This window comes from Rhinoraja longicauda, chromosome 37 (assembly GCF_053455715.1).
Source record: "Rhinoraja longicauda isolate Sanriku21f chromosome 37, sRhiLon1.1, whole genome shotgun sequence".
NCBI lineage: Eukaryota > Metazoa > Chordata > Chondrichthyes > Rajiformes > Arhynchobatidae > Rhinoraja > Rhinoraja longicauda.
Window position 1 is genome coordinate 5,945,159 of NC_135989.1, and position 22,610 is coordinate 5,967,768.

A 22,610-nucleotide genomic window follows, 5' to 3' on the forward strand; every position below is an offset into this window, starting at 1 on the left:
TCTCTGTGTTTAGGACATAATATGGACCTAGTAACATGGGTCTAGGCATGCAGCGGGGAACAGGCTTATTTCAAACTGAGTTGGGCACTATTTTAAGGACACTGAAATGGCTTCAGTTATTGCCAGTTCCATGTGGATCTGAAGAGAAGTGAGTTTAGTTTATTGTCGTGTGTACCGAGGTACAGTGAAAAGCTTTTGTTGCGTGCTATCCAGTCAGCAGAAAGACAATACATGATTACAATCGATCCATTTACAGTGTGTAGATACATGATAATTGACTTTGATTACTCTTTCTCTCTCAGGTTAATGGCAGCTGGCAGGATGCTACTACCCCGTCCTCTGTGACTTCCCCCACCGGTGGACCCGGTAGTGTCAACTCAGACACCTCCAACTGATGAGCAGTCAGTGGTCATCTACTCCCATTGGTTTTCAATTCACTAGGCCTGTTGGATGAGAAGAACGTGATTCCAACCTGTTATCATTAGAAGGATCTTGGGATACTTACTTGGGTAGAAGCTCCCTGCCACCTATATGTAAATATAGTATGACAAGAAAAGGTATTTATACATTTTTCACACAATTGAGTGCAGCCAATTACCTCACTGTAAAACCCTTTTGAAACCAATATTGGAATGCTTCCTGTTTAGGTTACAGTGCTTACACACTACCTCTCAGCAATACACACTAGACCTTCTCATACTTTAGTCACTGTTACATTTGTGAGTTTTAACCGATCTGTCCCTTCAATCTGTTGCAATGTTCGTTTCAACTCAGCTTCACCAGTCAGCTGTGTTAGGAAAAGGTTATTTTAAGTCTGATGCATGAAAATAAAACCCAACTTATTCCTGCTTTTCAAAGTTGCTGCACTTACTGAGCAGTGTTTAGCTGTGTTTTTATATAGGTTGAGGTGACTGCAGAAACAGACGTTGAACCCTACACTGACCATGTGATGGTATTAGGGCATGCTGATCTAATAAACTAATGCAGACTGACTTTTTTTTCTATTGACGTGTTAGTTTTAGTGTCTGACTAGAAATTAGTACTAGTTTTAAGAGATCAGCTCAGAATCTGGCTAGAAAACACGGTATTTCTCAGGGCTGACCTTGGATCATTTCATCTTCAAGCTTGGCTACAGTGGGATGAAGGATGTTTCACCACAATAGCACCAATGTGTTTGAAACGGGTGTTTCAATAACATGTACTGACACTGTCTCAGCAAAATGGATTGCTATAGTATAAAAATAAATCATTGTGCAAAATAATTTAGGGAATGACCTCAGTTGCTGTGTGGAAGGTCTCTGTTGGTGACTGGACTGACTTAAACTAGTCTGCACTTGCCTGTGTGATAGTGTTGATGCAGTGAGGTAACATTGTACCTGCTGACAGCTGTTGCTGTTCTGCACAGTGTGAATGTTAACAATGGCCAAAGCCCTTTAATTAACGTTTTCTTAAAACTGAGATTAACAATGAAAAATAAAATAATGGATTTTGTTACTTATTGTGACCTTATGTAATCTGTAATTCCATTCCTTAGTTATGCTTTATCAAAAACCTGCTTTTCTGGAGCCCCAGTTGGTGCAGCCTTTTGGGCAAACTCCAGTGTGTCAAAATTGCAAATGAATTGTTTCCAGTGAGGAGTGGGAAGGGAGAACTATGGACATTTCTTGGAGTGATTAAGCCCAACACAACAGTCCATAATCAGAGTTAACAGCAGGAGCCAAACATTTCATTCAATTGCGACATAGAGGTCTACCATACCGATAACTGTTTGAAATGTTGGAAAAGTTCTCTTTAGGTAAAGTGCTGTCAGGATTGCAGGAATTATGTCTTTTCTTTGGAATTTTATAAATCTTTCAGCACAGACTGTCAAAGGTAACATATCTATTTGCAAGCCTGGAGTTGTGGCGTTCCTGAAAATCAACCCCTTTTTGTAGTCGCCTCTGTGTGCAATTAATATCTATCCAAATCTACACTGCCTGTACCAAAAATCTCCATCACATTCAGACGCTCACACAAAAAGTACACGTGGTTCAGCTTTACTAACTTTTTTAATCTTCTGTTTCTGGCGTTCTGTGTCTTGATGGTTGTGATGTTTGAACTTTTGAAATTTGATGTTATTGTACAAATTCTAAATCCCAAAGGTAATTTTTACTCTGTGAGCGCTCTGACTCAGTTACTGTAAATGTAAAGAAGTGACTGGTTGAAGTTTCAACAGGGCTCTGTCCCAGAAAGCTTCCCGATCTCCTTTTTAAGAACATTGCGTGGAAGCTGCAGGACTCCTTTCTGCCCCTGAATGTTACGTGTTTTGCTATGAATGTATTCAGTCCCACGAAGCTTTAGGCCGGCGCCACTGTGTGCATTGGTCCGAGGTGATCTGTGCAGTCTTTGGATTTGAGTTGAGGGACAGACTGCTGAAGCTCAGTGTGCAAGATGCCAAAAGTGCAGGAGTGAAAAGGAACAGGAAATCCAGGACTACTGGGAGACCAGCAAAAAACACAGCCAGTCGCTCGCTCCCATAAACTTTGAAGCCTTTAAAATACAGTCTCCTGCATATTATTTTTAAATTAGAAGAGCTTTTTATGGTTTTCAATGTAATTTTCAACGCAGAAGATTTGTACAAATCGGATGAAAATCTTCCTGATGTGATGCGAACACTTTAGCATATGGACAAGCTGCTGTTACAGCCGACAACCACAGGAGGGGGCAGCTGGCACTCCCAGATCCGCACTGATCACTTTAGACCTCGCCGCAAGATGCTGTCTGCCACTAAAACAAGACTACAAATATCAAACTACAATCACTGTGTGTGCTGCACATGCCCTCTGTTTACAATGTTTCATAATAATGTCTAACAGTGGCGTGCCCTTTCCAACCTGTCTGCAGATTTCCGAAAAGGTCCTAAAGTCCTGATCATTTAATTTCAATGTAATGAAGCAATGTAAAACTCCAATCTGTGATTGTGATCCACAGCTACACATCAATTTCCAATGCCAAATACAAGTGATTTCTGTTTATACAGATGGATGGGGAATAGAGATGCATAAAAACATTTAATGATATAGATGCCAGGGTTACTGTGTCAACACTAGTCTGTTTTTCAATCAAGTTGAAGGAGTTGGTAACATTTTTAGCAAAAGGTATTTTCTCAGTGGAATTTCACTGACTGACCAGCAAGAAAGGTGCTCTATGTTCAGTTTCCCAACAGGTTAACCTGGCTTTAGGAATGGGTGGCATTTTTTGCAATCGATTGAGGTCATAAATATGACAGCCCTGTTATTTTATAAATTGTTTCCACTTGACAAATTGTATTCCATATTCTGCCCCTCCCCCCCCGGTGTTTTTTTAGGGGGGGGTGAGAAATGGACTAAGTTGAAACGAGAATGGTGGCCCCACACCCAGACATCTGTTTCAATAGAATTCTATTGTATTAAATTTTATTTTTAAAAGATATTAAACTTGCTTTTTACACTTTTAGGATGTAACTACACGCACGCTGGGTCCTTTCTCAGTTACTGGAATGGGTTCATGCCTTTGCAAACTTTTCCTTCAAACCATGTACGCACCATGTTAACAGCTCAATAGCAATTTGGAGAAAAAAAACATGTTAAGGAAGAGGTGTATTGCGTTTTTATTTGTATGGTTAACATGAAACAGAATAAAATGTTTCTTTTGCCACAAATCAGAGTTGATATAAATTTCAATGCGATATCTTATGTAAGAACTAAAAATAATCTTGCATTAGTATTAAATAAAGAGTGGTGTAGGAAAGAACTGCAGCTGCTAGTTTAAATTGAAGGTAGACACAAAATGCTGGAGTGACTCAGCGGGACAGGCAGCATCTCTGGAGAGAAGGGATGGGTGACGTTTTGGGTCGAGATCCTTCTTCAGACTGAAGAAGGGTCTCGACTGGAAACATAACCCATTCCTTCTCTCCAGAGATGCTGCCTGTCCCGTTGAGTTAAAAGAGTGGATTGGATGTCCTGGCAAGGATGAAGGGAGCAAGGCAGAATGTAAACAGAACAGCACACTTCTCACGGGCACTGGGGCCTCCAGCACTGACCCATCACCTTTAGCTCTTGTCTTGAACACGTCGTTTTATCAGCCGGTAAGAATTTTGTGCTTTTCAAAACGTTCACTCTTTCTTCTAAACTCCTGATCTGATCTAACCAGTATTCCCAATCTGGTGTCACCAGGACACGATTATAAGATGTCTACACTCTGGCAATAAAGATCAACATACCCTCCCTCTTCCTGTTTGTGTACGATTAGCTTTAAATGATGCTGTACAGCTACACAAAAACCTCTCAATACCCAAATCTGTCAGCCAGGGATTGCTTTCAAGCAATTCCCCATCGGTAAGTCTGGAGATGCCCAACTCATTCATAGCCCCCTGGCACTTAGTCTACATACAATGCTGGCCACTGAGGAGACGTAAGTAGCCATCGGATTGACAGTGCTTGCAGTAAAGATGCTGGCCCTGACATCCCCCATTCAGTTTGTAATGTAGTGGTCTAGGTTGCAGCAAGTTCACACCACTCATATTTCTGACTAAAACAGCATCTTATGTTGCATTATACAGGAAGCTGAATAAAAAACAATGATACCATATTAAAAAGAACGAGACAGTTTGACATCTTTCAGCCTTCAGTTATGTTTTACATTGCACCAGCATCAATCCTTTCTTGGATCTGCCTCTGCTCTGAAGTTGTTGGTTCCCAGGCCCTTTGAACATTGTACAATAACTGTTCTTCACCAGCCAGTGTTATCCACTCGCAGTCAGTGATCCAGGCCCCACACCATTGCTTCCTTGCTCTGCACTGACTTTAGTGCCCTCCATCGGGAGTCCGGGCAGCTAAGTGCCAAATAGGGACTACATTTCTCGCCTCAGCCCAAACCAGAGAAATATCTGGGGGAAAGAGTGCCAGTCCCTTGAACGTCAGCAGAAAGCATTAATCTCAGGTAAAACCCTGAGCAAAGTTTAAAAACCCAACCATGTGCTTCAGTCTTGGGCTCTGGGGTGGTTTCCACTCAGTCTCTTGATGGATGCAGCATGGTCCTCCATTAATTCTTCTTGGTCAATAGAAATTTCTGAAGTGGAAACTCTTCCAGCCCTTCGAATGCTTGGGACGCTGCAGAGAAAAGAACAATTAATTTGCCTTGCAGTCACAGGTTGGTCAAGCTACCTAAAACAGTGAGGTATCAGCTGCTCACTTTTCCCTCAGTCATGGACAGAAGCACACCTGGCTCTCAATCAGTTCTTAGTTCCCTTGCTCTCCAACTCAGATCATCTGAAGCTGCAGAATGAGTGAAAGGACAACTGGATCCCTCTCTCCTAACGTCACTGTGGGACTGAAGAAAGCAAAGGTTGGCACAGTGGTAGAGTTGCTGCCTTACAGCACCAGAGAACCGGGTTCAATCCTGACTTCGGTGCTGTCTGGACGGAGTTTGTACTTTCCTCTCTGACCGTGCGAGTTTTCTAAGGGTGCTCCAGTTTCCTCCCACATTTCAAAGATGTACAGGTTTGTAGGTTAATTCGCTTTGGTAAGTTGTAAAAGTGCAGGTTAATGTACAGGGTGATGGTGGTCGGTGTGGACTTGGTGGGCTGAAGGCCTTGTTTCCTCACTGTATCTCTAAAGTCTAAATGCCCTTCGGTCATCTTTCATGTAAACCTTCAACAATGAATTTGTGAAAAGCAGTTTCCATGAAAGTAAGGTTCAACATAACAGAATACAGACTAAAGAATTTCTCACACTGATAATAAACCTTATCTTCTTATTGGCAGCTCAGAGTAAAGATCTTATACTGAAACCATAGCTAATGTATTCCCTTGGTAAAGGTCCCGCAGTCTGAGCCACATCAATGTATTCAAAACCCTGACCACAGGAGGTACAATTGCTCTCTAAAGGACAGGGAAGATTGGACATCACCAGGGCGATTATGCTTCCTTCCTCAAACCCCGGTGATCTAAGCAAGGGAACTGGTGACCGAGCAGGTAGGCCCCTTTGCTTGTGTTTAGAGGAGGTTTCAGAATGTGCTGAGGATAGGGCAAATGCAGTGAATAAACTCACCCAGTTCTTTGGAAATGTACTGCAGGGAAGAATCCCATTCCCGTTTGGCTGTGGTAATCAGGTTCATGGTTTGCTGCAGTTGGTCTACCTGAGAGATTAGAATTCAGATCCATTTCAGTTATCCTTAAGCACCGACGAAATGTCAACGTTATGTTCATAGGTGAAAGGAGCAGAATTTGGCCCATCAAGTCTACTCTGTCATTCAATCATGGCGGATCTAGCTTTTCCTCTCAACCCCATTCTCCTGCCTTCTCCCCATAACCCCTGATTTAACCATGTATTTCAGAATACGTACTTCAGATTTAACATCACAAAACTGACAGTCTCTCCACAAAAACAACTCAATTACTAAATGAAAACAAGATTAAGAGATCTGCAGAAGCCCACAGCAAATAATCCTAAATTTCCCCACTCAACCAGGAGCGGGAGTAATGGTAGATATCTATATTCTGCTGCCACCTTCTCTTCCTTTTGATTCCTTCATTTGCTGCCATGCTCCTCAAGGCTATTTGTGATTTTTCTGATGCTAGCCAGTTGTGTTGCATATAATGGGATTAATCAGTGGGGCAGCAGTGTCTGAAAACAGATACGTGCGCTGCGAGCTTACAGTGCCAACGAATCCTGTGCTTAAGCCTGCCTTGGGCCGAACATTGCCACCCATTCTGGGTAATATTCTGGCAGGCAATAATTCGATAACTGCCACATTTGTCTGAGGCAAGGCTAACAAATTGCTTGAGAGATCGCATATTGGCTGAACTGAGAGTGTTAGTCCAGAGGCAATCTTAAAGGTGGACGTAACTTATGCCACTATGATGAAGAGATAAGGAGAAGCTCAAAGCTTGGCTGCGAGGATTTACCCCTGCAATCCAAAGAATGAGTGGGCTATCTAATAAATCAGGATGAAGCTGTAAACATTGCTCTTCTAAAGTGGCAGAGGAACTTTGTTCCTGTTACCAGAATTCCCAGACTCATCTCTGCAGGAGAAGTTGGCACTTTCTCATGGGAAAGGATGACTCAAAAGAGATAGATATAAGGAACTGTAGATGCTGGTTTACAAAAAGAACGGTTCTGGAGTAACTCAGTGGGTCAGGCAGCATCTCTGGAGAATGTGGATAGGTGACGTTTCAGACTGATTGCAGTTGGGGGGGGGGGGCAAGAAAGCTGGAAGAGAGGTTGGGCAGACTGATTCTTACGCCTGACTTAAAAGAGATCTGTATACTCAATGGCTTCAAATCCAGCAATGACCAAAGGAAAAAATATTCAAGTCTGGTCTCAACCCAACACTGGTCAGAAATAACCACACAAGCCAATACCGCATGCACTTCTGGAAGCCGAGGAAAGATGTGCAGAGAAGATTCAACTGGGCTGGACTGTTTCAGTTATGCAGAGAGGCAAGGTCCATTTTCCCTGGATCAGAGGGGGTTAAAAAGGGACGATTGAGATATATGAAATTATGAGGGGTGGACTGCAGAAAACATTTCCCCATATTAGACATAAAAATAGATGACATAGATTTAGGGTAATGGTAAGGAATTGCTCAGTCCTGTGCCCACAACACCCCTCACCCAATCGACCCAGATCTTCTACCACTGTTATTGCACCATTTCCCACCAACCCTCATGCTCTCGACCCAAGCCCTCCAAATCGTGGCCTCCATCCCATCCCATCCCCACCCACCAACATCAACCCATCCACGCACCATGCATTCCATGCTCTGCAACGTCACAACGTTTTGATCCAGAAGGTGTTGGTAATCTGGTTTGCTTCCGATCACATCCATCTGCGAATTCTCCATCTCAGGGGTTGGCTCTAACGTCGCTCCAGTCACTTTTCCTTGTTCCAATTCACTGAAATTAAACGATCACTTAAAAATTGTATTTGAACGCTACCATCAGATGCCAATCACCAGATCCACCATTTATCCTGCATTCTTGATCTGGAGGTTCATTCATAGATCTTGGAAAAAGTATTTTGTCATTTTTTTTCTTCAAAACTTGTCATTAATAAGCACATCATGCATGATCACTCTTTTTGATCAGTGGATACAACTGGCTCCCAAATACCGACACTGAACTAACGTAACTGATTATTATGACATTGACATTCACTGAAAGCATTTTTACCAGTGTTCCCCTTTATCAGTGGTAAACTGCATTCATTCACACCACACTGAGCAACCAACTGGTGGGCTATACCAAAGAAATAACCACACAAGCCAAACCCAGCCAGTAAACCTATTTTGATTTTTGTAATTAGTTAGTGAGGGAATAGTGATTGACAGATTCTTGATTCATGCGGGTGTTAGGGGTTATGGGGAGAAGGCAGGAGAATGGGGTTGGGAGGGAAAGATTAGCCATGATTGAATGGCGGAGTAGACTTGATGGGGCGAATGGCCTAGTTCTGCTCCTAGAACTTCTGAGTAGGAGTGCCAGCTAGATTTCAATTTACAGTGCCAGCAGGGTGGAAAGGCACCTATTCATACTTAGAACAACATGATGATGCAGAAATGGGACTGTACATTCTTCAGGAGAAAGAAGGAAATTGGGGAAATAGGAAAGCAAACTCAAAAGGTTGTAGCAACAAAGAACTGATGCTGGTTTATACCAAAGGTAGACACAAAATGTTGGGGTAACTCAGCGGGTCAGGCAGCATTTCTGGAGAAAAAGGAAGGTCAGAAATGGACCTACCAGGACACCACCGCCCTGCCTGAGGTCATTTGTGGCCGGCCCTGATTAGTCCTGGTCTTTTCTCACAACAGCACTTCATCCCCGCCCCTCCCCACCATCAACCTCTTACTTTCAGTCTGAAGAAGGGCCCTGACCCTAAACGTCGCCCATCCTTTTTCTCCAGACATGCTGCCTGACTCGTTGAGTTACTCCAGCACTGTGTATCAATCTCAAAAGGTTGTGGCCTTGAAAATGCTCCAATACCACAAGCATAAAGACATTGGTCAGATATGTACTGAGCTTGGTTGAGAGCTCAATAATGGCTGCTCTCTCACGGGTCCCTCTTGCTTCACATCACGCTTTGAATCTATCGTGGCCTCTTCTGCAGTGACAGGTGCTCAGTTCGATATCACTTGTGAAAACATACCGTTGGCAATCTTGCAGCATTCAACACTGCATTGAAGTGGCCACCAAGGTCAGGCTTTCACTCTTGCGTAATGCGAAATCGGATTGTCACCGAGTCCACCTGGAACTGGCCCAAAGCCGAAGTTAATGGGAATTACAAGCTACCATTCACACAGTACCATCAGCAGTTTACAATTACAATTGGAAAAAGGTTGTAAAGATTGGCATGATGATCCACCTCCAGCATTTTCTCCTTTTATTTCTTGCACTGCTGCGGCTCTGAACAGATTCATTGAAAGTTGCGCAATATGTGCATCAAATATGAGGCACCAGTGCATCAAACCAGAAAGTCTGCGGCAGCAACTTACTTGGTTGCTCGGTCTGCCTCTTGTTGATAGGTTTCCAGCAGCTGGTTCCAAGATTCACACTCAGCATTTAACCTGCAGAGAAAATGTCAATTAGCTAATCTAAAGTAATAACATTTTTCCAAACATTCCCAGCCAGTATTTAGTAAGACATTTTTAAATCATCAAGATTTAGCATTATAATTACAGAAAAGAAGACTGCTTTTAAGCCCTCTCCCTGTTCATTACTGGACCGAGGGACCAGCATCAGAAAACGCTGTTTAGAAGCGAGACAGAGACCTTTTCACTCTCCAAATCTCAACCCAGTGGAACACAGGGCTTCCTCCGTAACCCTGCATCCTGGCAGTAAATCATGGGACATCATTTAACTGAGCTCCAGTTCACATGACACAAACACACAATAGGGTGGCGACTCTTAAAGTAGGATGAGATAATCCAGAGTTCTGAACCACTTTGATCTGGATGGCCCAGCTACAGAGTGAAAGAGCTGAGAATACAGCTCTTTTAACATCATTGCAAAACCACAACGTTTTGAAGGATTCTGAGAATGGGGGGGGGGTAGGAGATGGATGGATAAGGGATGAAGGACTATTGAATAAGCAGTTGGACAAGGAGAGAAAGAAGCAGCATTTTAATATTAAAGTCTCATAAATATCAATATATCTTTAAAAGAGCCACTTCCTGTTTTGCTAAAACTCAGTTAGAAATATAACTCCACTTTGTAAGGAACTGCTGTCCTGAGCATCAAGATTATCTTTAAACCAAGGCCAACAATGGCAGGTCAGAACAGTACTCCACTGTTGACCCAAAGCAACACCACACCACAGGTGTTTGGCTTCAGGAATGGCTGTTGGCTCTCTGTATCTTGCCTGGACTAGATAGCCTGTTTAAAATTGTTATTCAAGGGATAAATATTGGCAAGGACCTTGGGAAAACACTTGGCAACCTTTGAAATGTGCCACAGTATATTTTTGGTCCATCTGAGAGAATAGACAAATCTTTTGTTTAACATCATTTTGACAGCTTAGATATTTTTATCCACAGAGACTTGAACCAATAACCTATTGATTTAGACATCAATGCCTTGGAAATGGACTAGTATGCATTTTTGGCACATTTTAAATGGATGCTGCGTTCTGCACTCATATCTTGATTATCATTAATCGAGCGGTGCTGGCTCGAAGGGCCGAATGGCCTACTCCTGCACCTATTGTCTATTAAAAAAAACACAATTTGTCAAAAACTTTCAAAAGAAGAGTCGTCATATTTTTACACCCAAAACTATTTTGCCACGAAAAGTCCAGTTTTGGAAGGCTTATTGACAGGACTTAGCTTCAGGCCAGTCTCAACAGAAGCTGGCCTTCAAGGCAGAGTCCCCAGCACATACGCAAGGCAGCAATGTACATAATGATAGCTGTAGGAAGGAACTGCAGATGCTGGTTTAAACCGAAGATAGACACAAAAAGCTTGAGTAACTCAGCGGGACAGGCAGCATCTCTGGAGAAAAGGAAAAGGTGACATTTCAGGTCGAGACTCCTCTTCAGGTACAAGATAGCTCTTTGATTTACCCTCAGCAATTTACAAGAGTCAAGGGAGTTTGGCATATGACCGGGAATTCTTGGTTCTTGCGGCTTTGCAGGCACATTAATGCATCAGCACGACAAATAAATGTACAAATTATACCAGGTAACCAGACCATTATAGTGCAAGTCAAAGTGCACAGTACAATCTTATACAACCTCCAGAACTGTTGAGTGCTGATATAGGGTTATGGTTAGGGTTGTGTCAGATGGTTCATGAGCCTGATAGTTGATGTGAAAAAGCAGTTGAACTTGGAGGTCACAGTTCTTCGGTTCCTGTACCTTCTTCCCAATGGTAGCAGCAAGATGAGAGCTTGACCAGGGTGATGTGGGTCTTTGATGATATTAGCTGCCTTCTTGAGACGTCACTTTCTGTAGATCCCTTTAATGGTGTAGAGGCCAATAACAGTAAATGTACTGGGCAATATCCTCCACATTCTGCAGCCTCCTTCAATCTTGGGCTGTCGAGTTACTAAACCTTAGTTACTAGCAACTAAGTCAGTATGCTCTCCACCATACAACTGTAGAGATTTACCAGTATTCTGCGACACGCCAGAAGGGCGGCACGGTAGCGCAGCGGTAGAGTTGCTGCTTTACAGCGAATGCAGCGCCGGAGACTCAGGTTCGATCCTGACTACGGGTGCTGCACTGTAAGGAGTTTGTACGTTCTCCCCGTGACCTGCGTGGGTTTTCTCCGAGATCTTCGGTTTCCTCCCACACTCCAAAGACGTACAGGTATGTAGGTTAATTGGCTGGGTAAATGTAAAAATTGTCCCTAGTGGGTGTAGGATAGTGTTAATGTACGGGGATCGCTGTGCGGCACGGACTTGGAGGGCCGAAAAGGCCTGTTTCCAGCTGTATATATATGATATGATATGATATCCTCAAACATTTTGGAAGGAGAGGCTTTGTGATTTTCATCCATGTGCTGGGCCCAGGAGAGATCAGAGATCTCATCTAAAAACCCATCTATTCATTTTTCTTACATAAAATTTGGTTTGATTCCTTTAAATTATTAGCGAAGATAGACACAAAATGCTGGAGTAACTCAGCAGAACAGGCAGCACCTCTGGATAGATGGAATGGGTGACATTTCGGGTCGAGACCCTTCTTCAGACCTAGGGCTGGGTCTTGACCCGAAACGTCACCCAGTCCTCCTCTCCAGAGATGCTGCGTGTCCTGCTGAATTACTCCAGCAGTTTGTGTCACATCTGCAGTTCCTTCCTACACACTCTAAATTACTAGCTATTTCTTCCTTGATGAGACTCCAGCATCTTGCAACAACAGATATTTTCCCATAGTTTCCTGCTTTTTGTCTCCCTCTCCTTTGGAGCAAGAGCATCACACTTGCGGTTTTGCAATTTATTGGTACCATTCAGCAACATGGTTAATTGTGAAAAACATCATCCAATGGTTCTGCCATCTTTGCAGCCACTTTCTTCAAAATCCTTGGAAGTAGACCATCAGATCCTGGTGACCTGGCTGCCTTCAGTCTCAGTGCTTTGTCCAATATTTTGTCCCTCAAGATGGGGATTGTTACGTTCATCCCTCGTATTTGAAACCAACTCATTTATTACCCTTGAGGTTTTCAATGTCCTGTGAAGACTGATGCAAGGCATGGTTTAAAATACGTGCCACCACCTTGCTTTATATTATCAATTCCACCGTTTCACCCTTCAGGGGACTTGAACTTGCCTACCCTTTTCTGTTTTCTATTCCCATAAAAGCTTTGGTTTATTTGCCATTTTATTCCTAATCAATTTTCTTCGTCTTGATTAGTTTTGAGGTGCTCCAATGCTGGTGCCTCACCTGGAGTATTGCGTACAGTTTTGGTCTCCTAATCTGAGGAAAGACATTCTTGCCATAGAGGGAGTACAGAGAAGGTTCACCAGATTGATTCCTGGGGCAGGACTTTCATATGAAGAAAGACTGGATAGACTCGGCTTGTACTCGCTGGAATTTAGAAGATTGAGGGGGGATCTTATAGAAACTTACAAAATTCTTAAGGGGTTGGACAGGCCAGATGCAGGAAGATTGTTCCCGATGTTGGGGAAGTCCAGAACAAGGGGGTCACAGTTTAAGGATAAGGGGGAAGTCTTTTAGGACCGAGATGAGAACGTTTTTTTTCACACAAAGAGTGTTGAATCTGTGGAATTCTCTGCCACAGAAGGTAGTTGAGGCCAGTTCATTGGCTATATTTAAGAGGGAGTTAGATGTGGCCCTTGTGGCTAAAGGGATCAGGGGGTATGGAGAGAAGGCAGGTACGGGATACTGAGTTGGATGATCAGCCATGATCATATTGAATGGCGGTGCAGGCTCGAAGGGCCGAATGGCCTACTCCTGCACCTATTTTCTATGTTTCTATGCCTGAAAAATCCTCCATCATCTGGGAACATATTTTGCACTTTCTATGCTGTTTTTTTAATTTAATATTTTCCTAGGCCTCCTTTGTTAATTTCTAATGGTTCATCTGTCTCATTGGGATCCATTTCTGCCGAGCTTTATGAAATAGCTGTTTACATATCTGCTGGTGCCCATTCCCTGACTTCTCCTTTAACCATTTTGCTGGAGGAAGTGTAGAAGTGGGTACAATTACAATGTTTGAACGACCGTTGAAGGGGTTCGTAGGCATGGGCTAAGTGCAGGCAAATGGGATGAGCTCAGGGATACACATTGGTTGGCAGAGACGAGTTGGGCAAAGGGCCCGTTTCCATGCCGTGTAACTCCCTGACTTTACAAATGATTGAACAGGCTCAGAGAGCCCAAAGTACCAAATCCTGCTCCTATTTTCTATGATAAGACACAAAATGCTGGAGTAACTCAGCGGGACAGGCAGCATCTCAGGGGAGAAGGAATGGGTGACGTTTCTGGTCGAGTCCCTTCTTCAGACTGATGTCAGGAGAGGGGGCGGGACAAAGATAGGATGTCGTCGGGGACAGGAAGACTAGTGGGAGAACTGGGAAGGGGGAGGGGATAGAGAGGGACTATCTGAAGTTAGAGAAATCAACGTCCATACCGCTGGGGTGTAAACTACCCAAGCGAAATATGAGGTGCTGTTCCTCCAATTTGCGCTGGGCCTCACTCTGACAATGGAGGAGGCCCAGGACAGAAAGGTCAGACGGGGAGTTGAGGCGCTGAACCACCGGGAGATCAGGTAGTTTAAGATGGACTGAGCAGAGGTGATTTTCTATGTTTGTGCCAAGAAAAACAAACAAACTTTGAAGCCAATCTCGGAGCCAAATTCACTTTCCCCCCGGAAACTTTCCAATTATTGTTCCTCTGCATCCTCACGGATCTTTGCACCTTTCCCAAAGGCTCACCAGAATAATTGGTCGGTTTTCTTTTAGAGAAGCAAAATTAACATGCTTGTGGCATTAAGTGCTCAGTTATGGAAAAATATCATCGCGTTACTAATCAAATCTCCAAACCCCTGTCATTCGATGTCAACTCACAGCCAAGGGCTCACATTCCTACCTCGATATGTCATTCTTCAGCTGCTTCATCAACGTTTCTGTTTCTGGTGTAGGCGGAACACTGAAAGAGAAAGAACATCATGGTCACAAATGTTGTCCCACAAGCAGATTGCTGACACATGCACTATGCACTGCCAGCAACAGAGATGATGCACAACTTCAGGAGCAACTCTGAACTCTGGCAGTGAAAGACAGCAAACAAATAAAACGTACACAGTAACAGTGCTATGGCAACAGTTCTACAGCATTTACTGAGGTTTGGCCTGGTGAAAATAATTACTAAAGGGAGGATGTGATAGTGTTCAGCTGCATTTCCAAGAAAGTGCAATCCCAAGTGCAGCAAGATCCCCGTCTGATCCCAACCATGTAGGCAAGTACCTTTAACATCAATTAATGTTAAATTCCTACATCTACTGATGAGCAACAGTGCTGGCTGTGACCCTGTACACATCTCCAGCGGTGCATTCAGGCAGGGGACATAAATCACAGATGTAGGCCATTTGGCCCCACTCTTTCATTCAATACGCACATGATCTTTTACTTCAGCATTAAGTACATATACTTCAATTTCCGTAATATCCAAACATCCAGACCTTTCACTCTGAAGAAAGGTTCCGACCCAAAACGTCACCTGTTCCTTTTCTCCAGAGATTCTTGATTCTTTGTGCCTTTCTTCCATATCCAAACATCTACTACCCGCCACCTTAAATAAACTCCAAAAGCCACCTTAGGTAGAACATTTCAAAGATCGACTACCCTCTGGGTGAATACCTTTTTGGCATCATAGACCTGAATAAAATATACCATTTTGAGACAGTGACTCCTAGGCCTAGACATCCCAGTCAGAAGGAATATCATTCCTGCATTTACCCTGTTAAGTATGTTAAAATTTTATATATTTTAAATGTAATCTGGACTAAAGTATAGGCAGACTGCTTAACCTCCCCTCTTAGGAGAACACCCCAACATCAGGAATTAAACTGATGAACCTTCATTGTATTCCCTCTGTTGTAAATATATTCATTGTTAGGTTGTGCCAATAACCAATACGTCAACAGCAGTCTCTCTGGGACCATATAATTAGAATAAAATGGCCCCTTGTACATAAATCTCCTTGCAATAAAACCTGCCTAATTATCTGCAGAATTGAGAAACAAAGAACAGTTGCTGGTTTATACCCAAGATAGACACAAAGTGTTGGAGTAACTCAACGGATGAAGCAGCATCACTGGAAAAAAAGGATGGATAACGAGAACCTTCTTCAGACAGGCTTTGTGCCTTTATTTGCAGAATTGGTTTACTTGTAGTGACACGGACAGATGAAAAAGTTGAGGAAAATATACAAAAGCGTGCAAGTTTAGTTGTCAAGACAGGCAGTAGGCAGGAATGAGAGCGAGGAATGTCTGATCAACTAAACGGCAATTATTTTAATGCAAGGAGCTTGACAGGTAAGGCAGATGAACTCAGGGAATGGATGGGCACATGGGATTATAGACAATAGGTGCAGGAGTAGGCCATTCGGCCCTTTCTCGCCGTATTGCCTTCTTAGTCATCTTCTGTTGCTCCTTAAAAGAGTCCCAATCCTCTGGCTTCCCACTCTTCTTTGCTTTGTTGTACTTCTTCTCTTTTATTTTTATGTTGTCCTTGACTTCCCTTGTCAGCCACGGGTGCCTCTTACTCCCCTTAGAATCTTTCCTCCTCTTTGGGATAAATTGATCCTGCAACTTCTGCATTATTCCCAGGAATACCTGCCATTGTGTTCCACCGTCTTCCCTGCTAGGGCCTCCTTCCAGTCAATTCTGGCCAGCTCCTGCCTCATGCCTTTGTAATCCCCTTTTGTGATATTACAGCTATAATGGAAACGGTTGAGCGATGTGCAGGGCTGGCCGCTCAATGTGCTGGGCTACAGACACTGCAGACAGGAGAGGAATTGTTTTTTTTGACTGGAGAGAACATCGCAGCAGCATTTGGAGAGGCTATTTCTGGAGGAACATCATGCGAGGTAGAAATACATAAGGGGTTAATCATTTTAATGGGAATTAACCATAGTTAGGGAAAATGATTGAACTGGCTCACAAGTTAAAGTCCTAAATCGGGGCAAAAATAATTTAGATGGCAATAGACAGGGAGCAGCAACAGTTGAATGGGAGAGGCTGTTGCAGGGAAAGGGACATCTAACTGCATAGGTTTTTAAACATGAGATAGGAACCCTAACTGACAAGTTTTGAGGATCTGGTCAGGAAAAATAAAGCAGCATGTGTCGGTGTAGGCAGCTGGGATCAAGTAAATCCTGTGAATGCAAGGATTGCAGGAATACACATAAGGAAATCAGGAAGGCAAAAAAGGGGACACAAGATCTCCTTGGCAGTTAAGGTAAAGAGAACTCCAGGTTTCCATAACATATTAACAAAAGGATAACTCAGGAGAGAATAGGTCCCATTAAGGATTTTAGTGTGATTGCCAATTTGTGGAGCCACAGGAGATGGATAAAGGGATAGACAATAGGTGCAGGAGTAGGCCATTCGGCCCTTCAAGCCAGCACCGCCATTCAATGTGATCATGGCTGATCATTCTCAATCAGTACCCCGTTCCTGCCTTCTCCCCATACCCCCTGACTCCGCTATCCTTAAGAGCTCTATCTAGCTCTATCTTGAATGCATTCAGAGAACTGGCCGCCACTGCCTTCTGAGGCAGAGAATTCCACAGATTCACAACTCTCTGACTGAAAAAGGTTTTCCTCATCCCTGTTCTAAACGGCCTACCCCTTATTCTTAAACTGTGGCCCCTGGTTCTGGACTCCCCCAACATTGGGAACGTGTTTCCTGCCTCTAACGTGTCCAACCCTTTAATAATCTTATATGTTTCAATAAGATCCCCTCTCATCCTTCTAAATTCCAGTGTATATAAGCCTAGTCGCTCCAGTCTTTCAACATACAACAGTCCCGCCATTCCGGGAATTAACCTAGTAAACCTACGCTGCATGCCCTCAATAGCAAGAATATCCTTCCTCAAATTTGGAGACCAAAACTGCACACAGTACTCCAGGTGCAGTCTCACCAGGGCCCTATACAACTGTAGAAGGACCTCTTTGCTCCTATACTCAACTCCTCTTGTTATGAAGGCCAACATTCCATTGGCTTTCTTCACTGCCTGCTGTACCTGCATGCTTCCTTTCAGTGACTGATGCACTAGGACACCCAGATCTCGTTGTACGTCCCCTTTTGTTAACTTGACACTATTCAGATAATAATCTGCCTTCCTATTCTTACCACCAAAGTGGATAACCTCACATTTATCCACATTAAACTGCATCTGCCATGCATCCGCCCACTCACACAACCTGTCCAAGTCACCCTGCAACCTCATAGCATCTTCCTGCCACCCAGCTGTGTGTCATCTGCAAATTTGCTAATGTTACTTTTAATCCCTTCATCCAAGTCATTAATGTATATTGTAAATAGCTGTGGTCCCAGCACCGAGCCTTGCGGTACTCCACTAGTCACTGCCTGCCATTCTGAAAGGGACCCATTTATCCCCACTCTTTGGTTGCTATCTGCCAACTAATTTTCTATCCATGTCAGTACCCTACCCCCAATACCATGTGCTCTAATTTTGCACACAAATCCCCTATGTGGAACCTTGTCAAAGGCTTTCTGAAAGTCAAGGTACACCACATCCACCGGCTCTCCCCTGTCAATTTTCCTAGTTACGTCCTCAAAAAATTCCAGAAGATTAGTCCAGCATGATGACTAGCTAATTAATTTTTTGCTTCGTATGGGAGGCGCATTCCCAAACTCATTGTACCCCCTGTACAATGACAATAAAAATATATTGTATTGTATTGTAAATCCATGCTGACTCGGAACGATCCTGTTACTTCTATCCAAATGCTCCGCAATTTCCTCTTTTATAATTGACTCCAGCATCTTCCCCACCACAGATGTCAGACTAACTGGTCTATAATTTCCTGTTTTCCCTCTCCCTCCTTTCTTAAAAACTGGGATAACATTCGCTACCCTCCAATCCACAGGAACTGATCCTGAATCTATAGAACTTTGGAAAATGCTCACCAATGCTAAATGTACACTTCCCATCTGTATTGACTGTGGACGGCATGGAAGTGAGGGGTATCAGCGAGGAGAACAATTGTGTCCTGAAACATATCGATATCACAAGAGAGGTGTTGGCAGCCTTAAGGTGCATAAAGCTGGAAACCTCCCCATTGCCTGACTAAATGCATCCTTGAACATTGTGGGAAGCAAAGGAAGAAATTGTTGGAACTTCTTATATCCTCCTTAGCCACAAAGTACCGGAACACTGTAGGGTGGCTAATGGTTGCACATCTATTTAAGAAAGGAGGCAAGGACAAGCCAGTGGACTACAGGCTGGGGAGCCTAACATCAGTGATGGGAAAGTTACCGTAAGGGATCCCGAGAGATAAGATATATCTGCATTTGGAAGGCAAGGAATGATGAGGGATAGTCAGCATGGCTTTGCGCTTAGGACATTGTCTTTGGACTTAGTCTTTGCTTTACCACTCTACTTACTCTTCTGGTTCCTCAGTGCATTTCCTCAGTGTCCCGTCCAGTTTCATCGCCTCTATGATTCGTTGAAGATCTTTGGAAATTCCACAGGCTGCAGATACAACCAAGCAAAACGTTAAGACAATATTTGCTGCATTTCGGAGAGATGACCATTCTTGAACTGACCGGTCACGGGAAAGACAATGCAAAGCTCTGGTGGTGCAGGAGGCCCTGGCACCATGCCGGAGACCAAAACCATGAGAGGTTTGAACTGAGAAATCAAATATAACTTCCAAGTTTGCTGATGACATGGAATAGATAATAGACAATAGGTGCAGGAGGCGGCCATTCGAGCCAGCACCGCCATTCAATGTGATCATGGCTGATCATTCTCAATCAGTACCCCGTTCCTACCTTCTCCCCATTCCCCCTGACTCTGCTATCCTTAAGAGCTCTATCTAGCTCTCTCTTGAATGCATTCAGAGAATTGGCCTCCACTGCCTTCTGAGGCAGAGAATAAACACTTTAATGATGGGAATATAAAAAGGCTGTAATGGTTCATCATAAGTTACTTTGTGGGCAGCAACATGGCACTCCAGCATAAGAAACAGAAATTCCAAGTATTTCTTTAAATGGTGACCGTTTACAATATGTCATTGTTCAAAGAAACTTGGACCTCCTTCTACCCAGGTCACTGAAAGCTCACATGCAGGCAATTCACAAGGCAAATGTTACAAAGCCTTTATTGTGATAAGGTACATGTACTAGAAGTAGGATGCTTACTCCAATTATATTTCTGCAGAATACCAAAGCTTTAGTTGTTGAGTTCATTCAAAATGAGCAAAAGGGCAGGGGTGTAGGACAGGAAAATGGTGTTATAAGTTCATCAAACATTTCCCTCTCTCACCTTAAAGCTATACCCTCAGCTACATCCGATCTCCCCTCAACCTCCGGCGCTCCAGAGAAAACAATCCAATTCTGTCCAACTACTCCCTGTAACTAATACCCCCTAATCCAGGCATTATTCCGGTAAACCAAAGCCTTCACGTCTTTCCTGCAAAGGTGAAACCAGGACTGCACACAATACCCCGAATGTGGCCTAACCGAAGTCTGAAAAAGCTGCATGATGACTTCCTGACTCTTAAACTCAATACCCCACGTATGAAAGCAAGTATACCATATTCTTTACCACTCCGTCTACCTGTGTTGCCACTTTCAGGGAGTGATGGAGTTGGACCACACGAGACTTCTGTACATCAATGCTGTTAAGGGTCATGCCATTAATCCCTCCCGAATTGCAACACTTCACACTTGCTCGGATTAAACTTCATCTGCTATTTCTCCTTGATTTGAAGAACGCGGGGGAGGAGAAAGAGTGGGCAAACTTTGTTCAAAAATACATGATCCTAAAGTAGCTCGACAGGGTAGATGATGGGATATTTTCACTAGTAGGAAAGTCACAAACATGGAGATGTAATGATGAAATTAGTGCCTGGGCAGAAGTAGGTAGAAGTTTCTTCTCTCAGAGGATGGTGTTCTCCGGAATTCTCAGCCTGAGAAAGTGTGGAGGTCAGATCATTAAATACATTGAAGGTTGAGATTGATCAGATACACAAAAGATTCAGGAATTGAGGGATATAGGGAACTGGCATTAGAGGCGTTGAGGATAGCACATATTAGCCATGATGGTGTAAGAAAATAACTGCAGATGCTGGTACAAATCGAAGGTATTTATTCACAAAATGCTGGAGTAACTCAGCAGGTCAGGCAGCATCTCAGGAGAGAAGGAATGGGCGACGTTTCGGGTCGAGACCCTTCTTCAGACTGAAGGAGGGTCTCGACCCGAAATGTCTCCCATTCCTTCTCTCCTTAGATGCTGCCTGACCCGCTGAGTTACTCCAGCATTTTGTGAATAATTAGCCATGATGGTAGTGATCGAGGGGCCTGGTAGCCTGCTCCTATTTCCTTGTGTTTTTCTACTCAGCATGTGCCCCACCAGAATTCGAGAGTCTAAAGAACAGAATGGAAGACTGAATTTTGCTAATGGGAGTGGAAGTACTCAAATAAAATAAATTTTACCCTACAAAAGACATGCTTGGGCATTCAACGTAACTCAAGAATAGCTTTAGTAGAGATGACAAACCAGAAATATTCAAGACTCACCATCTGTCTTAAAGGCTTGCAGATTGAAACCTTCTTGTTGCTCCAAGGGGTGCTGTAACTTCTGTAGAGTATACTGCGAAAGAAACAGTAACAGCTTTACATCTACTTATCTGCAAAGACAAAACTAAAACTGTCGTCAAAATATATTAGTTTAGTTTCAAAGTTCAGTGTAGAAACAGGCGCTTCGGCCCACCAAGTCCGTGCCAATTAACCTACAATCCTGTACGTCTTTGGAATGTGGGAGGAGACTGGAGATCTTGGCTGCAAGAATCCCTCTGGGTAATGTTTAGTTTAATGATACAGCGCAGAAATAGGCCCTTTGGCCCACCGATCCCCGCACATTAACTCTACCCTACACACACTCAGGACAATTTTACATTTACACCACGCTAATTAACCTACAAAACCTGTACGTCTTTGGAGTGTGGGAGGAAACCGAAAATGTTGGAGAAAACCCACGCAGGTCACGGGGAGAACGTACAAACTCCGTACAGACAGCACCAGAGGACAGGATCGAACCCTCTGACGCTGTAAGGCAGCAACTCTACCGCTGCGCCATCGTACCGCACCCCCCCAAATAAATTAGCGCCAAAGGCCTTTTTAGCTGATGCATGTTAGGTCAAAATTATAGGCACATTCATGATTACTAGTGTAACTAATCTTTGTTGCCAGATTAGTATTAACCTATGGATCACAACTTGGTGGGTCTCACGTCGTCCTTCTGAACCCGATTGCAGTGTTGCTTGGAGTGCAGTACTACTGCTTCAGTCACCACTAGACAAACAGCAACTAAAGCAAGCTAATGAAGAGGGCTCACTTCTCAAAGCTTAGAGGATGGGATTCTGATTAGCAAGGGCATCATTCGTTATTGAATGTGGACTCTTCTTCCAAGAGTCGTAGCTGTCATTCCCAATGGTTTCCTAATGCATTGGGGCCTGGGGCAAGGGGCAGTACAGCAGTAGAGTTTCTGCCTCACAGCACCAGAGACCAGCGTTCGACCCTGACTAGAGGTGGTGTCTGTAGAGTTTCTACGTTTTCCCTGTGACCGCGTGGCTTTTCTCCGGGTGCTCCGGTTTCCTCCCACACGCCGCAGGTTTGTAGGTTAAAATTGTCCCTAGTATGTAAGAAAGAACTAGTGTACGGGGTAATTGCTAGTCAGCACAGTCTTGATGGGCCGAAGGGCCCGTTTCCACACCATATCTCTAAAACGAATAGTGCAGATTTCTTCCATATATTTATGGACAGATTAAAATTTATACAAGAAAAGGAAGAGTGCTATCATCCCTAATGTTCCCTGAACAATTGAGAATTCCCAGAAGGGAACAGACTGGCATTGCTTGCAGAGGGCAACTGGAAGAGCATTGTCA

At 43.6% G+C, this 22,610-nt stretch overlaps 2 protein-coding genes across 6 annotated transcripts in view; one reads left to right on the forward strand and one right to left on the reverse strand.

The window, feature by feature from the left end:
• The window catches only part of pbx4 (pre-B-cell leukemia transcription factor 4), a 265,310-nt gene extending 261,663 nt beyond the window's left edge, over positions 1-3,647 (forward strand). For all 4 annotated transcript variants that reach the window (XM_078429588.1, XM_078429590.1, XM_078429589.1 and 1 more), the window contains one exon: positions 303-3,647. In XM_078429588.1, the coding sequence (XP_078285714.1) occupies positions 303-395 (93 nt within the window). In that variant the 3' untranslated portion in view covers positions 396-3,647. The remainder of the gene's footprint in view (positions 1-302) is intronic.
• Positions 3,621-22,610, reverse strand: part of dsn1 (DSN1 component of MIS12 kinetochore complex) — a 32,294-nt gene continuing 13,304 nt past the window's right edge. Inside the window, exons 6-12 of one of the 2 annotated variants that reach the window (XM_078429592.1) lie at positions 21,244-21,316; positions 19,105-19,192; positions 14,559-14,618; positions 9,508-9,579; positions 7,768-7,915; positions 6,069-6,156; positions 3,621-5,129 (exon numbers count right to left, since the gene is read on the reverse strand). In XM_078429592.1, coding sequence (XP_078285718.1) covers positions 5,062-5,129; positions 6,069-6,156; positions 7,768-7,915; positions 9,508-9,579; positions 14,559-14,618; positions 19,105-19,192; positions 21,244-21,316 — 597 coding nt within the window. In that variant the 3' untranslated portion in view covers positions 3,621-5,061. Of the gene's footprint in view, positions 5,130-6,068; positions 6,157-7,381; positions 7,476-7,767; positions 7,916-9,507; positions 9,580-14,558; positions 14,619-19,104; positions 19,193-21,243; positions 21,317-22,610 lie in introns of those variants that run through there. The other variant, XM_078429593.1, reaches the window with a different exon arrangement.